Below are 15,842 nucleotides of genomic sequence, written 5' to 3' on the forward strand. Positions count from 1 at the left end.
GTTGAGCTATGTGGAAGTTAGCAGAGATCACGGGATGGGAGGGACATAAATTTTAAGGGTAATGTTAACTAACCCTGAATACACCTCACTCCACCCCACAAGAGTATTGAACTCCTTTTGGAAGTCCACCAAAAGCCAAATTTCTGGATTACTATTTCATGTATGTTTCACTTTGGTTTGAACAACTAGAGACTGAACAGAATCTGAAATCAAAAAAGTTACTGAGCATTCATTTGGTCTACATGATAACATCATTCGCCAATAACAAAAAACTCTTTAAGTTAACACTGCCTACTTTCACCCTGCTAGGATATTTTGGAAGGGGCATTTTGTGACTGGATCTCACCACCTGTTTTCCTCGAAGACAGTTCCCAGGCATACCTCTTCATCATAGGCTTCATTGACAAAAGTCTCACTATTCATTAGATTCTCCTCTTCTTGGTTATTTTCTTTATGGCAGGTCAAATTCCTTGATGATGCTGTACTGTTTCTAGAAATCAGAGAAAGTCAAAAGAGTTGTTCCTTAAGGTAGAAGCTGGGAATGGGACATGGTTAGAAATGGCCAACTCGTCCCCTATCAAAAGTTGTTATGGGAACTATGCCCTACTTTAAATGTCCCTTTAACAAAGAACTGGCCTAGAATGGCCGATACTTGAGTCAGTTATGATTTGTTACTAGGCATTCACTTAACTTCCAAAATGATACATCTTCTCAATTGAGAGGAAACTAGGAAATTGGAGTCAGTGAGAACTGAATCCAAAAACAGGTAAGTAGCAACTGGACACAGGTGAGTTCAGAAAGCAGGTTAATGTAGAAGACAGGCCTGACTGACAGTCAGAAGCCCAAAGGAAGCACCTCAGTTCATCTTAACATTAAGCAGTTGGCTATTGACCAGTGTTACTTTAGGCAAAGATATATCATTTCTCCTGGCCTTTTCTTCAGTCTGCAAAGTGAAGGCTGGACAGAGGAAATGTAACTTTTAAGGATTTCGGTCCTCTCTGTAACATCTCTCCATACATAGGCTGCTTAATGTCCTTTGCCAATATGTCTATCGAATCAATTTCTTCAGTTAGTGTATCTTCCTAAAGCTTATTTTGTCGTCATTCTTAATCATTTTTGAGTCATTCTTGTTTGTTTCTTTAACCCAGTGACTCTTGGTTTTAGACAAAACTTTATGCTTTTGCCTTAAACCTCTCATGAGTTTATCTCACCTCCTGTCAAGGGCTATGTTGTGTCCCCCTAAAATTCATATGTTGAAGTCTTAACCCCTAGTACCTCAGAATGTGACCATATTTGGGGATAGGGTCATCAAAGCAGTAATTATATGAAAAGGAGGTCATTAGTGTGGGCCCTAATCCAATAGGACTGGTGTCCTTATAAGAAGAGGAGATTAGGACATGAACATGTACAGAGAGAAGACAACGTGAAGACACAGGGAGAAGTCTGCATCTACAATCCAAGGAGAAAAGCAAACCTCAGCCTCAGAAGAAACAAACCCCACTGACACATTGATTTCAAACTTCCAGCTTCCAGAACTGTGAGAAAATAAATTTCTGTTGTCTAAGACACACAATCTGTGGTACTTGTTTAAGCAGCCCTAGCAAACTAACACACCTAACAAATTTTTCCTCCAAACGGTCACTGGCCCTAACTCTGCCTCGTTGGAGGGGACTCTCCTCACATCATCCCTGAGACTGTGTCACTGACTGCGGTTGAGGCAGCTTTTATCTGCATAAATGCCACGTACCCCTTACAATATTGTTTGTCCCAGGTCTCACTCAAAGAGATGGTCCCAAGTATGATTTTTCCAGGTCAGCATCCAGGCTGCTTTGTTGCTCAAATCTCTTCTCAGAGGGCAAATTTCTAGAATGGATTCATATCTCCAACCTCGTTAATCTTGTTTTAATTTTATTTAATAAGCCTTCTTTGGAATAAAATTCTCCCATGAGGACATTAGTAGCTGCTCACCGTTTTAATTTGTGTTCTCTTCTGAAGTATACAAATGCTCCCAGCATGACCAGAACAGCTGACAGGGCTATGGTTAAGCTGAGGGCCATGTGGCCAGGGGCAGGTCTATGTGCTGCTTCTTCACAGAACTCTCCGCCATATCCCATCAGACAGCTGCATTTTCTCAGCTCTCCTTCCATTGTACAGATTCCCCTCCCATTACAGAAATCACTGCTACAGAGCAGAAGTTTTCCCTTCTGTGAGTCCTTGGGCTGAACTCCTTCCTTGGTTTCTGGAGTCTTGCTCTCTACAGCAGGCATCAGAGGGGTTAGCGTTTTTCTGACAGGATAATTCATCGCCTCTGGACCTGGAGATTTAGCCTTGGTAGACTTGGTGCCCTGGAGAGGTTGGGCAGCTTTTGGTGTCAGTCTTTTTCCAGCCTCTGACATTTTAGGTGTTGGTGTCGAATGGGTTTTACGTGGATAGGTACCTACAAAAACCGTAGGTGTGAGTGTGAGTACATAAACAAGTTTGTCATCGTCAATTAAGAACTATTTCAGAAGAACAAGAATTGTAGTGAACTTAAACAGATAAGTTTGAATTTATGAAATCATGATCACTACCATTACTTTTGGCTAAACAAAAAAACTATCAAAAGCTGATAAAAAACTACATATCTTAAGGCACTTAAAATACTTGGTTTCAGGACCAGTGTAGTCTATCATACCAATCTGTCTTCAAATGATGGTATGCAGAATTTTAGCCAAGGTCGATCCCACCAGTTACAAAAATGTTTTACTCTATAAGGATGAGTGTAGTAGATCGAAGTAGTAAATATCCAGACTAGAAGGATTACGTTTATTGGTAAATATTTCAAATTTTTTGAGTCCAAGTAAACTAGGTTTATCAAGATGTACAAGTTGCAAATATTGAACCAGATTTGGTGGCAGTGTGGGAGGGGCACTCATAAAGCAGGGAGTAGGCAACAGGGTTCTAACCAAAGAGGAATCCAAGAGTTAAGTTTGTGTTTAAGGCATTTCACCATATTCTCCATCATTGTTGGCACAAGTATTATTCCTCACATGGAAGACAAGTACCAGGAGTGAAAACAGCAGAATTAGCAAAAAAAACTACTTCTTGCCTCTGCCCTAAGCTGGCATCACAGGAGGATCTCCACTCCTGGGCATTTAGGGTCCTTGATGGCAGGGTACATCCAGAGGAAGTCAGCCTAATTTTATACACCCAGAGCCATTTCCCCCAAAAAAGCTTTATGTAAAAGTCAGGGTGAAATCATTAAGCAGCAGTGTCAATACTTGGGCCCGGGTCATCAAGAATGGAAGAGCAAGAGAAGGCTAGGTTAGGTTAGGTTTCTGGTTTCGTTTTAAATCAGAAACCTAACCTAACCTAAAGGGTAAAGGTGATAAATTTCTCACTCATTTACCCCCATCCTTGAGTCACTGCCAACACAGGACTTTCAACAAAACCACCCTTATTTGCTAAAAAATAGAATCAACTCTGGGAATCAAAATCGCTTATCTTTCCTATTTAAGATGAAATGTTTAGAGGTAATAAGTGGTCTTCCAGTTAGTCAGGTTGTAGGGAAACAAGAATTTAAGTTGAGAAGTCAAGGAGAACTCTTCACTGTAAGGCTCCTTTTCCAAATCTCTTCCTTTACTGGTTATGACCAGTTTTGGTACCAAGCCCACTGTCTCTTTGACTCTACAGTGAAGGGGACTTTGATATCAATGTAGCTATAGCTGGTGGTTCCAGCAGAATTAGGTATTATGGTCACTCAGTTGAATGGCCACGGTGACACCTTCCCATGAAGGCACGATTTGGAACAATATTTCTGTAACAACCATCTGAGGCTAGCATTTAAGTACTAACATGACGGTGTTATATACTAATATGACAGCTTTCTACACATTCTCTTGGATCCCTTAACAACTCTATGAGATAGAAAGTGCTATTTCCACATTAAAAAGGGGGAACCAAGACAAGTCAAATAGTTTGCCCAACTGCTTACCCCCCTAGGCGATGCTCACTATTGTGATCAGTTTCCATGGACTGAAATCAGATCTGGGTTAGATGAGTGCTCTTTCAGACAGAATACACTGTTGAGCCCTGTGGAGCACACTCTCATACACCCTACTCTAAAATCAAATCAGCGGGGACATAAGCTTTTCACAAAGAGTCCACATAATCTATATCCAATTGCCCACAGTTAGAAGTTTCATATTGTTCAGTTTCAAGAGTACACAGTGAGAAGGAAGTAACAGTTGAAAGGATAAAATCTTGAGTGACACTGTGGAATTAGATGTTACTAAAGGTAAATCACCGTGGTGACCAATGGTGGGTCCTGGGTAGGAGTTACTCACAGTCCATTTCATCAGATCCATCCAGACAGTCAGCACGACCATCACAAACCTGCGCCACAGAAATGCATTTCTGCCCATCCTTACAGGATTGTGACGGCGCAGAGCATCGGACAGCTTCAATACATTTCTTTATGTCAGCCAAGTAGTACCCACTGGGACATTTACAAGTCTGTCCTTCCGGGTTTGGTAAACAGATATGGCTGCATCCTCCATTGTCTTTTGAGCAACGGTTACTACCTGTGGATCCCCACCCCCCCAAAAAAAATATTGATTTAGACTATTTCAGAAGGGTCTTCTGCCAACTTTTACAAATATACTATCAGAGTTAAAGGACCCAGATGTTTTTTCCCAGAGTAGATAGCTTTTCAATTTAATTCGTTTTAGCCAACTAAGTACCAAGTGACTGGTGATTCTTCTTCATGGATAAGGATGGTTTTAGAAGGCCAGGAGTTCAGACAAAGGGCCAGCTTAAGAAAAATTGAGGTGAACTCTGGCCCATCCAAGATCCACTATAAGTTCTCTTTTCCCTTTGCACCATGTAGCCAACATTGGAACTAGAAGGGCCTTAGAAATAAAGCTCTCTTTAGATGAGAACATGGAGGCTGTGGTCTCTCTCATCCCTCTAAGAGTCATAGATACAGAGAACAGATTGGTGGTTGCTAGGGGTGGGGGTTGGAGGGTGGGGGACAGGAATCTGATTAAGTCAGCCATTTATATCTAAGGCTTCTATCTCAAGCCTTGACTTCTAGTGGTTTTACCTCTTGACATATTCCAGGAATTCTGGAATAGATTATGGATATATTGAAGATAAAATGTACTTCAGAGGTGACAGGGACCCTCCTTCTGGTTCTCAGAAGTAAGTAATAGATCATCATCACTTGGATGACTCTTTCTTACACTGAAGAATTCTAAAAAGGTTCTCCCCACAAAGCCAAGACTCGAGGAGTTTAAGCATGACTCGTACCGGTTTATAAAGTTTAGCTTTCAAAAACCAACCAGTGGAGAAGCACACTCCCTTAAGACTAACACACCCATCATATATGGCAGTGATAGGTATGGTTAACTGTTTAACACCAATTATTGTTGGTGTTTATCTCAACTAGGAGCAGATTTCATCTATTACTATGTTAAGCCCAGCACCCTCCTCAAACACTCAGTTAGGCATCTGTGTCTATAAGAAAGGTGGAGAAACACATCTGAGCACCCGGAGTTGATATTTCAAAGTTAACATCACAAGTAGATACAAGTGACAATGAGTAGAATGAAGACCAGTTTCACTTTAGAATTAAAGGGGATTTCCATTATATCACAGCTGTAATTCAGTCTACAGTAAGAGAACTTAAAATAGAACCCAAGTATACCAAACCCCAGCCCAACATCCTTACCACCATTGTGTCTACTAGCTCCATAACAGGACTAGCTATATACCAGAACCAGACCATACATAATGCATAAAGATAAGAGAGTTATGCAGATGTACAGGAATGTGCCAGAGAAGTATTTTAATGGGAAACACAAAGATATTCCAAGGAGATATTGCAGGATGGAACAATCCCTTCTTGGGGAAATTCAGTAGACTTCAGTGTTGTTGTAATCACTGCAAGGTTGCTTACCCTGTTGGCTAAGTTTACTATAAACTTTTAAATCCACAATCTTCTGGTCTACTTGGAACCACTGGTTTTCTGAAAGTTCTGCTTTGCTGTACCAAACTTTATTGATTTGGGCTGAAACAAAAGCCAGTGAACAATCATTAACAGAAGTGATATTTTACCTTATGACCATTTCCTAGGCAAAGACCATTGCTCAGTATGAAAACTGTCACTCATCTGCAAAAATTCCAGGTGAATAACAAGAGTTTTAAGAAGAGACGTGCATTTTTCTAAATCTTGTTTCTGGGAAGAAACTTCAAGATCAGTAAAAAACAGTTCTATGGCTTTGCTGAGAATAAAGTCCGGTGGAAGTTACATCCAGCACATTGACATACATCCAAATATAAAGACAGAAAATTAGGATACGAGACACCTAAATGCAGCTCGTGCAATTGATGGATAGTGATTTTAAACATTGCTCCAGAACAATATTTCTGAAAATGGCTTGTCTGCAACAAGAGTCACCAGGGGATCTTAAAATAAATGGCAAAGGTCTCACCACATACCTAATAATTTAGCATCTTTGGGGTAGGATCTGACAACTTATTTTTGCAATTTTCATGAGACCAGCCCAACTGGTCAATGGACCAACATTGGGAAATATAAAGAGACAGATTTACTTTAAGCAGCATTTTCCAGTTTTACCAAATCTAGACTAGTCGGAAATAATATACTAGAGTACTGTGGTTTAGACAATCTCTTTGAATACTAGAAATACCTTGCAAGTATAGAATGCTCTACAGTTCATCTAGTACTTTCATGTGTACTTAGTCAGCTGTGACAGGTACACTTCCTTCATGTTATAGGTAAGGTGTTACAGCTACTAACTGACAAAGCAGTTTTACCACCTGTTTCCAATTCCTGACCCAGTTCTGTCTGTACCATACCCTGGTGTCCTCCAAAGCCAAGAGCCTCATATCACAGCCAGAAATCTCAGGCAGAACAGGATTAAGCATATTCATATGCAAAGAATAACCAAATAAGTAAAAGCTCCTCTAAATCACAGAATCACTATTAACATATACATGTTAAATGAGGGAAGTTGCTTAGCTATTCTTCCAAAAGAAAGGCACTGCCAAAGCTCGGTGCTAAGCAGTAGCAGCTTCGCTTTAGATACCCACTAGTTAATTCAGCTCACAAAAACAATCAGTTGTAGAGTTAAGACCTACCATCATCCACTGTGCTCCAGAACATCATGCCTTGGCCATACGTGAAGAGGTTAAGGCCCTGAATTCCTCTGCGGTCTAGTCTGTATCTAGAGCCATCCTGTTGAATACTTTCTATGAGTCCTCTCCCTAGAAGGAGAGGTTCAGTTAATTTCTCGGAGCCCAAACAGCTGTACTCCATCCTGTAGCTCTTTATGTCTTGTCCTGCCTCCCCTCCAGGAGATCACTGTCTGCCATGCATTTTTTGAAGACCAGTTCTTATTTATTCTACTCTAACAGTAATACACAAAGATTTGCTCATGCATATTTGTTAAGTTCTTGATTTCATTCCTTCACCAAAAGGCAACGGCAAGACTCTCTAGGCTACCATATGCTGCTCAGGATGGGGAATGATTGTATTCGTTTAGAAGGTGGTGCAGAAAATGTAAACTCAGACCTAAAAGCTATTTGAAGTTATAGCTGAAGACCAGAAAGCAGAAATCTCTATTTCTCTGGCAGGGTCCCTCACACTCAGATTTAGGGTGTAGAAGATAACTGCTTACCAGGATCAGCCCAGTACAATCGGGTCCCTGCATCAGAAAAGGTCAGGCCCACAGGGACCTGGGGTTTCTGCCAGAGCACCTTCCTCTTGCTGCCATCCATGGAGGCACATTCAATGCTGGAGCCACGCCTACCATCATCCTGGGGACCCAGGTCCACAAAGCACATGACTGCACTCGGCGGGTGGAGCACGACAGAGGTTGGGCGGTAAAGACTTTCACTGAGCAAGACCGTGGCATACTGGCCTTTGGAGGAAGCTACGTTGATGTAAGGATTCTCACTGTCAATCCAGTATATGTGTCCACTCAACCAGTCCACAGCAAGGTCAATCACTGTGCCCTCCACAGATACGATTTTCCTCCAAGAGAGCTTTCCAGATTCTTTGAGCCTCAGTAGCCAGATATCACCCTTATTCATCTCAGACAGGTAGAGTACCTTCTCCTGGACAAGGTAGTCCATTGATGCAAGCTGGTTCACGTTGGTAAAGGGAAGAAGCCTATGTTCTGGCAAGGTTGCTTGTCCTCCTGAAGCTTCTAGATTTTTCAGATAAATCTATGGGAAAAAAATTAAGTGGATGGTACCAGTTGAGTTTAATTTAATTCTTCATCTTGATCTTGCTGTTAAGATACTTGAATTCAGATTTTCATATAGTCTATCGTCTAAAAGCAGATCGTATTTCTCTCCCTTCCTGGAGCTTCAAGCACTTAAAATTCCTTGAATCCATGTGCTTTGAAGATTTACTCCTCTGTGAAAGGCCCTCCCCTTAATTTTTAAAATTTTTATTGAGATAAAATTGACGTATAGCACTGCGTGAGTTACGGGGTGCAACGTGTGGATTTGATGCACTCGTATGTTAAAGACCCTCCTCTGTAAATGAGGTTCCACTTCTAAGATCTTACTGAAACTGAAGTCGAAATATGTTTTGTCATTTTAAAATGCCAAAGTCGACAAGTCCTCCGGATGGTAGAAGGTAGGGGTGAATTGCTTGTTAGTACCTTTTATCCTCCTATGATTTAAGAAAAGTTCCCTCACAAAATGTACTTGCCCCCTAGGCTAGAACCCAGCTGAGTTGCTTGTATTTGGAATTACTCTACATCATCAGCTAGGTGCTTGGACAACTCAACCGAGTTAAACACACTGTCAGATTCCTAACCTCATTGTGTTCTGAGGTACTAAGCATTTCTTAAGGAATTTGAGTAGAAGTGGTCTTCATTTCATAGCTACCTTGTTTTGGTCATCATAGCTCCCAGCACACAGTGACTATTCAAATTTAAATTGCATTTGAAGAATATTCCAAGGGGAATTCTCTTGAATTCAAGAGAATTCAAGTTACTCAATGTCTGAAACAGACTGAGGCCCAAGCACAGACATGTGACAGGATAGGACAGTACCTGCATGATAACTGTGGGCAACCCAAGGAACAGAAACGCAGACTCCTTGAGTGGAACACAGTTGATGCCATCATCTGCAAGCAGGAGTCCAACTGGGCAACGACAGCTTCCCTTGGATTGCGGGCTCAGAAGGCACAAGTGAGAACATCCAGTGTCCAGACAAGGATTCGAAGACCTGGGCTGTAGCACTTCGTGCATTATCTGGAAGAAAACAGCTAGATGTCACTCTGCATTGCTGAATCCTTCAAAATGGCAAGTGGCTCAATCTTGCCTTTTAGTCATTATAGATGGATGTCACTACAGTTTGTCCTTGGGCAGCTCATACATATAGCCTTTCCAGGGAGGATTGGGGATATTTTGCAACGTAAACTATAGACCTTAAGTCCGTAAGGCTGCTCCAAACGCTTGATGAGGACAGCCCTGTTCTTGCCCGTCGTCTTTTTCATGCGCTGTACTGTTCTCGTCTTCATTTCAGACCAGAAGACTTCATCTTCAAACACAGCAACCAAAAAGGGGCTCTTGATTTGTGTTAGCTGCAACATCTAAAATGGTGATGGTGAGGTTCCCAGGGTGAGTTTTACACAAGGTACATGACATCTCACACAAGCCTAATACCAAAAGAACACTTACGCTAATACCAGTACCGTCTAGATTGACAGAGCCAATGCAGTGAAATTTGTCATCAGACCAGAATATCTTCCAGCTCAACTTGTCGAGAGCTATGCTAGTTGGCCGGCCAAGACCTTGATTGAGGAGTATTTTTCTGCTGCTCCCATCCATTCCAGCTTGTTCTATTTGAGGTTCTCCTCCAATTTCAGACCAGTACATTAACCTATGTGGATAAGTCAGCCTTGAGATAAAGCATTACCTCATGGGAAATAACATCCGCTCATTCCTTAAAACACTGACTTACAGCCTAATTACTTATTTCCCTCAAAATTAAACTTGGTCTGTGCCTTAAGCATAATTTGTAAGATAGTAAAACGTTTTCCTTGAAATTTTATGGTGATTGTTTATTTATCATTTAGGGATAAAATATCTATAATGACAGCTGTACAAAAAGTCTAAGAAATATATTAGTCCCTAGCCTGGAAAATGTCAATCTTTTCTGGGCTAGCCAATCTTTTGGGAACCTGCCAATCTTTTCTGGGCTAGCGAGTAGGCTGGTTCCACGTGCAGATGTGTGCCTCAGAACTCATTCTTGGCCACAAGTCATTAGATGCATCAGGAAGCTCCTGCCAATTTCCTGAGAACTATGTTACCAGATTCCTGGTTGGAGGTATTGAAAAGGTGAGAAAAGCAGAGGGAAGGTAACTGATCTGGGTCACCTCTGGATCCCGAGTTTTGCTCTGTCCTGTTTTTACATTTGATACACGTGGCCATCCCAATCAGGGCTTAGCTCAGACAAGCTGGAAATGCTGTCTACAAGTTCCTGGCCCTTGCAGAGGGAAGGGCTCTAGACAAAAGAGCCCAGGCTCCACCCACACACCCAATTACTCTGCCCCCATCACCACCACCAATCACATTACTGTAAATTAAACACAATCCTTAGTTTCATTCTCCCTCCTCCTGCCATTTTAAAGCCATAATAATTTTCCACTCTGAGGTATATTTGTTTATTTTAGCAAAAGAAAGTATAGATGGGCCACCAAGTGAGCACACCTACATCTCACTTTCCTGAAATAAAGGACTTTTCCCAGGAGCTTTCAAAACGACTATGTATGGTTGACTCACATCGTCATAAGATCTAAAATAAAGTCAGATAAGGTTTCTATTCACTCGTTCTATGTTGAGGGAACACAACCAAAGTAGAACTAAAGAAGAACAACAAACTTAACAGACTTGACTAGGCATTGTGACATCTGGACTCACCCATTTAGGGGATCTAAAGCCAAAGACCGTGGTTGGTTCAAGTCATCGTCCAGGACGATCGTGTACTCAGATTTTCCTCTCCAAACAGCAGTCAACTGAATTGCCAAAATCTGACCAGCTGTCCCATCTGTCCAGTAGAGATTCCTCCCAATCCAGTCAACCGCTATATAGTCTGACTTTATTCCTGAAGAAAGGAAACCATTCAACATGTGTACTTAGGTTAAATTATAGGTTTTTCCAAGCTTGAAGCTCACAGGCATCAGACTTGCATGCCATGTTAATTCATTTTCCAACTGGTATATGCATCTCCATCAGAGGAGTCTTCATTTAAACATTCCCAAAGTACTATTTGTAGAGGAAGATGACCATTACGAGTAATGATCACTGACTTATCTTTGGACTCCATATCTATTGAGACGCATTCTTCTCATTTCTAAGCAACTAGCAAGGCTTGATCCCTTTTTGTTAAGGGGGTATAAACCAATGTTTAGAAAGTTCATGGCCACTCATCTTATTTTTCATGTATTTAGTAAGGGCAAGGTGAGAGTCTCTATAAGGGGACATACCTTTCACCACAGTCCCTTTCTTCTTTGTGTCCATGCTTATCCATCTAATACTTTCTGCACTGGTATCGGTCCAGAAGACTTTCTGATCCACTAAGTCATAGTCAATAGAGAAAATAATCAGGTTCTTGTCTATAGTTGCCAGAATATCTTCTTTTAAGCTCCGCAGTCCATAGAGGAGTAGCTTAAACTGAATTGCCACAAGCAGGATCGGTTCAGTACCTGTCAAAAAAGAACTGCTTTCTTAAGGAGTTTGAACAGTGAACCCAGCACTGCTAAGGAATCAGAGGACAAAGTAGTTTTTGCCTTCTCATTGCCAAGGCTGTGAAACCATCTAGCTGGCATCTAAGTAGTTCTTTCCTTCATGTAATGGTTAAGCTAATACCCATGGTTTGAAGATACTCAGAATAAGGCATAATTAGCTTAAATTGAAAACCACATTTACAACTAAATATTTGGGGGTAGTTGGGTAGGAAAGAAGTGCTTTTCAGGGCTTTGGCTATTTATTCTAACTGCTGGTAAGGCTGATCCATGCCTACAGAGGTTCAAGTTATGGTTTTCTTATAATAATGCCTTATTGGTAGATACTTTCAGACTTGAATTCAGTCTGAAATATGAGGTATAAAAAGGGAGCTTTGGGATTGTGCAAGTCTTGTTCTGAAGACAGACAAAGCAGGCAGGAGCACTTACGACCTAAGAAAGAGAGATGTGCATTGGTTTTCCTGGACGATTTAGGACCTCCAAACTCTCGACCCACAGCTTAGGAGATACTCCCAGCTCCAGTTTACCTGTTGCTTTACAGGTATGGCCATCAGGCTCCAGCGAGTAGCCAGGATGACAGGTGCAGCTATAGGAACCCTTGGTGTTGATACAGGTCTGACTGCAAGGCTGACCACCCAGTCTCTGGCATTCATCCACATCCTCGCAGATTCGGCCACCGCTTTTCAGATCAAAGCCTCGCTCACAAGCACATACCTGAGAGAGGTTGGAAAACATGAAGACTTTCTGAAGACAAGTACAATATTGATAAAAGGACCTCAGCCTTGATATAAAAAGCACACGGCGATACAATCGATGTCAGCAACTCAAACTGTTCCTGGAACCGACTTCATCTCGAATGCAGTCACTCTCTCCATCTCCTGCCGCACACTCCACACCCCTGCCACCACCAGGGGCCCCAAGTTAGCAAAGATGCCCAGTTCAGCCCAGGACGCCCAGACCCCAGCAGAATCCGTAAGTGAGGAGACTCGTAGACTTCACTGAACTGGTTTTCTGCCAATAGAGATGTTACCAGGACCAGACATCAGCACAGTTTTCTTCCACTTGCCCGTCAGAATCAAGTTCACCGTGTCTAGCCACTCAATAATGCCAGACCAGAACACGGACAGTCCTCCACTGAAGGGCAAGTCATATTCCAAATGCCCACACGGAAAGGACTTCCACATGGGTATGTACTCAGTTTCCTGAGCTGCAACATGGTGGGGAGTTGCTTGGCTCTTGGGACAATCCCCCCAAAACTTGTTGCTTCACCCTAAATGTCACCCGGTGCTCATAGATGGCGTGGGAAGGACCCCCATAGGAGAGTTTCTGGAGCCGGGTAGTAGGGTTCCAGAAGGCATGAGATAGGAAAGGAGCTAGACAGGACTCAGCAGAAAGGCTCAAGCACAGGGACGTGGGTGGACGGGTCAGCACGGCTCTGCCGTGTAAGACTCAGTGCAAAGGGAGCAGACACCCTGAATGAGGACAGCGCCCCTTTCCCTACACCAAGTCTCTAGCTGCCAGAGCACAGGAACTGAAGCAACTCACAGGCCCACGTGGAGATGGGTAGCAGGTGTGGAAACACTGTCTCTGGCTGCACGCGGACGAGCACTGCTCGCCTTCATCGGAGCCATCGGCACAGTCCTCCTTCCCATCACACACCAGGCTGAGGTCCAGGCAGGCAGAAGAGCGGCACTGGAACTCGGAACTCCCGCAGTTCTCCGGGGGGCCTGGAGAGGATGACTTTCTGCCTTTATAGTCAAACCACCCCCCCGACCCCGCTCCCTGCCAAACATCCCTCCCACAGCAAGGCCCTCTCCTGTGCATACAATCAGGATGCCTCCATCCTGGCAAAGGGATGGATTTCAGGTCCTGCAGCATTTGCTCGCTGAGCTGGGTTCCCACGCCGAGACACAGCAAGCGGCAGGCGCCCCTTTGAAGCCATCTGCCTTCTCCACCTGCACTTACATCCGGCCTCATCACTGCCGTCCCTGCAGTCACTCTGCCCATCACAGCGCCAGGGCTCAGGCACGCACTGGTCTCCACTGGCACAGGGCCACTGCCTCGAGCCACAGCGAAGCTCCTCGGGGTCGCAGTCCTGAGGAGACAGCAAGCGACTCGGTCAACACCACCTGCATTCAGAGCCCAGAAGGGTCCTCAGAGGACGAGGAAGCCTGGGTTACAAAAGAGCCCTCAAATCCCTTCTGCAACGAGACCAGAGCCGGAAAAGTCGGGCGACGTGGATTATAAGAAACTCCTTCCGCAGCTGGAGTTTAGGCAAGGAACCGTAGGTGATACCAACGTGGGTGGGAAAGTGGAAGGAGATCTCTTGTTTTGCAAACTGAGCATCCAGGAAGTCTTAATTTCATTTAAGAAGCATAAGCAAAAAATGTCTGCTCTAGACACTCTTCTCTAGAATTCGCACCATTTCTAACGCACACTCCAGCATTTTGCACCTAATCTGACTTGGATTCTCAGATCTGGTGCAGGATGTCTGGTACAGGAGGGAAGGATATCTCAGACCTGTGCACTGCTATACCCCAGCACCTTGAGGTACAGTCTCAGCCCCTCAGACACTACTCAGTTTACTAATGAGGAAATAGAGCATCAGGGTATAAGTGCTTTCTTAAGGTCAAATGCAAGCAGTAGGTTCAAACCCGGGCTGCACTGCATACGATGCAGGAGCATCGTTGTACGTCTTGATGACTGTTAGGTGGAGCTTCAAAGCATCTCTCTAAGCACGACATTTAAGCCACGACCATCAAGACCTAACACTTGCAAACCTCCCATAAAGACCTCTTACAGGTTTGACTTTCAACAAGAGGATCTTAACACTCTGGACACTTTGATGTAGTTATGAGTGGCTTTCTGGGCAGGAATTGTGGGAGACTTCTCTGTTCTTGCGTTTTCCCAAGTCTTCTATGAGGAAGCATGTGTTACTGTTACAATTAGAAGTCTACTGTGTTTTTCTGAAAGAGACTGGGCTACCTTCTCATCAGTTCCATCTTTGCAGTCTAAGTCGTGGTCACATATCCAGTCTGCCAACACACACTCTCCACTCCTCGGGCACTTCACCTCCCCTGACGGGCATGGCAGGGGCCAGGCAGAACAGCCCTCTTCATCTGAGTGGTCCAGGCAGTCCCGGTTCCCATCGCAACGCAGGGAAGAAGATATACATTGGCCATTCTCACATTTAAATTCAGATGCACTGCATTTTTCCTGAACTGAAAAACAAAGCTCTAGGTAAGAACTCAGCCAGATGGAGAAGCAATTTGATGGCAAACAAAATGACTTGAAGACTCCCAGTCTTCTGCTGTCACCTTGGGAACTAAGCCCCAGCAGGTATTAGGGCAGGAAGGTGGTTCAACTAGAGTGTTAGGGCAGAAAAGACTTACTAAGCTAGCCCAGAAAATCCTCTTTGTCCTGGAGAACGAGGGCTGAGGGACAGGGATGGGAGGACTGTAGAAGGATGCTGGGATAGGCAGGGTAGTGGGATTCCCCTCTGAAACCCTAATGTCACGCATGAAAAAAGAGATTCTCCCATAATACCCAACAGACCCTACAACTTATGTTCTTGGACTCAGTTCCTCCAGACAGAAGTTCATTGGCTTGATTCAAGAAAAAGAGTCAGGCCCTAGGCAAAACTATACATATGAATTGAAAAGTAAATTATAGCTTGGGTTCCTCCCTCCTTCCTTCTTGTACCTCTTGCCTCCTGATGTTCTCCTAAAGCCCAAGTGCAGTCACATCCTCTGGTTACCCACTCAGCCACCTTCACATCCAAATCCATCATGGTGCCTTACCTGGCCTCCTCTTCTTTTCACTTCAGTTCTCCAAATTCCCTCTTCTACCCTAATCCCACAACATGATTAAGGTCTTTGAAGCATGTCTTTCGGAAGAATAAAGGTAAAGATGTGCATCCCATAAAAATGAGGGGAAAGCAATGACATCTACAATGAGGTGGTCCATCCCACGAGAAGACCCAGGACCAAACTCAAAATCTTCAAGGAGGTAGCTTTTCGCCCAGTGAGAACTAATACTTTATTTTGATATGCAGACTGGTTGTCCACTAATAGAA

General features: G+C 43.4%; 1 protein-coding gene across 1 annotated transcript in view; it reads right to left on the reverse strand.

Moving 5' to 3' along the window:
- Positions 1 to 342: 342 nt before the first annotated feature.
- The window catches only part of LOC309838953 (low-density lipoprotein receptor-related protein 2-like), a gene marked incomplete at both ends in the record, with an annotated part of 37,707 nt that continues 22,207 nt past the window's right edge, over positions 343 to 15,842 (reverse strand). The window contains 15 exons of the mRNA XM_082680406.1: positions 343 to 490; positions 1,969 to 2,437; positions 4,326 to 4,562; positions 5,939 to 6,049; positions 7,144 to 7,269; positions 7,683 to 8,232; positions 9,072 to 9,272; positions 9,449 to 9,613; positions 9,702 to 9,903; positions 10,944 to 11,127; positions 11,510 to 11,728; positions 12,295 to 12,481; positions 13,313 to 13,494; positions 13,733 to 13,862; positions 14,753 to 14,988. Of these exons, the coding sequence (XP_082536532.1) occupies positions 343 to 490; positions 1,969 to 2,437; positions 4,326 to 4,562; positions 5,939 to 6,049; positions 7,144 to 7,269; positions 7,683 to 8,232; positions 9,072 to 9,272; positions 9,449 to 9,613; positions 9,702 to 9,903; positions 10,944 to 11,127; positions 11,510 to 11,728; positions 12,295 to 12,481; positions 13,313 to 13,494; positions 13,733 to 13,862; positions 14,753 to 14,988 (3,347 nt within the window). The remainder of the gene's footprint in view (positions 491 to 1,968; positions 2,438 to 4,325; positions 4,563 to 5,938; positions 6,050 to 7,143; positions 7,270 to 7,682; positions 8,233 to 9,071; positions 9,273 to 9,448; positions 9,614 to 9,701; positions 9,904 to 10,943; positions 11,128 to 11,509; positions 11,729 to 12,294; positions 12,482 to 13,312; positions 13,495 to 13,732; positions 13,863 to 14,752; positions 14,989 to 15,842) is intronic.

Source organism: Grampus griseus (genome assembly GCF_964374135.1).
Source record: "Grampus griseus genome assembly, chromosome: 21".
Lineage (NCBI taxonomy): Eukaryota > Metazoa > Chordata > Mammalia > Artiodactyla > Delphinidae > Grampus > Grampus griseus.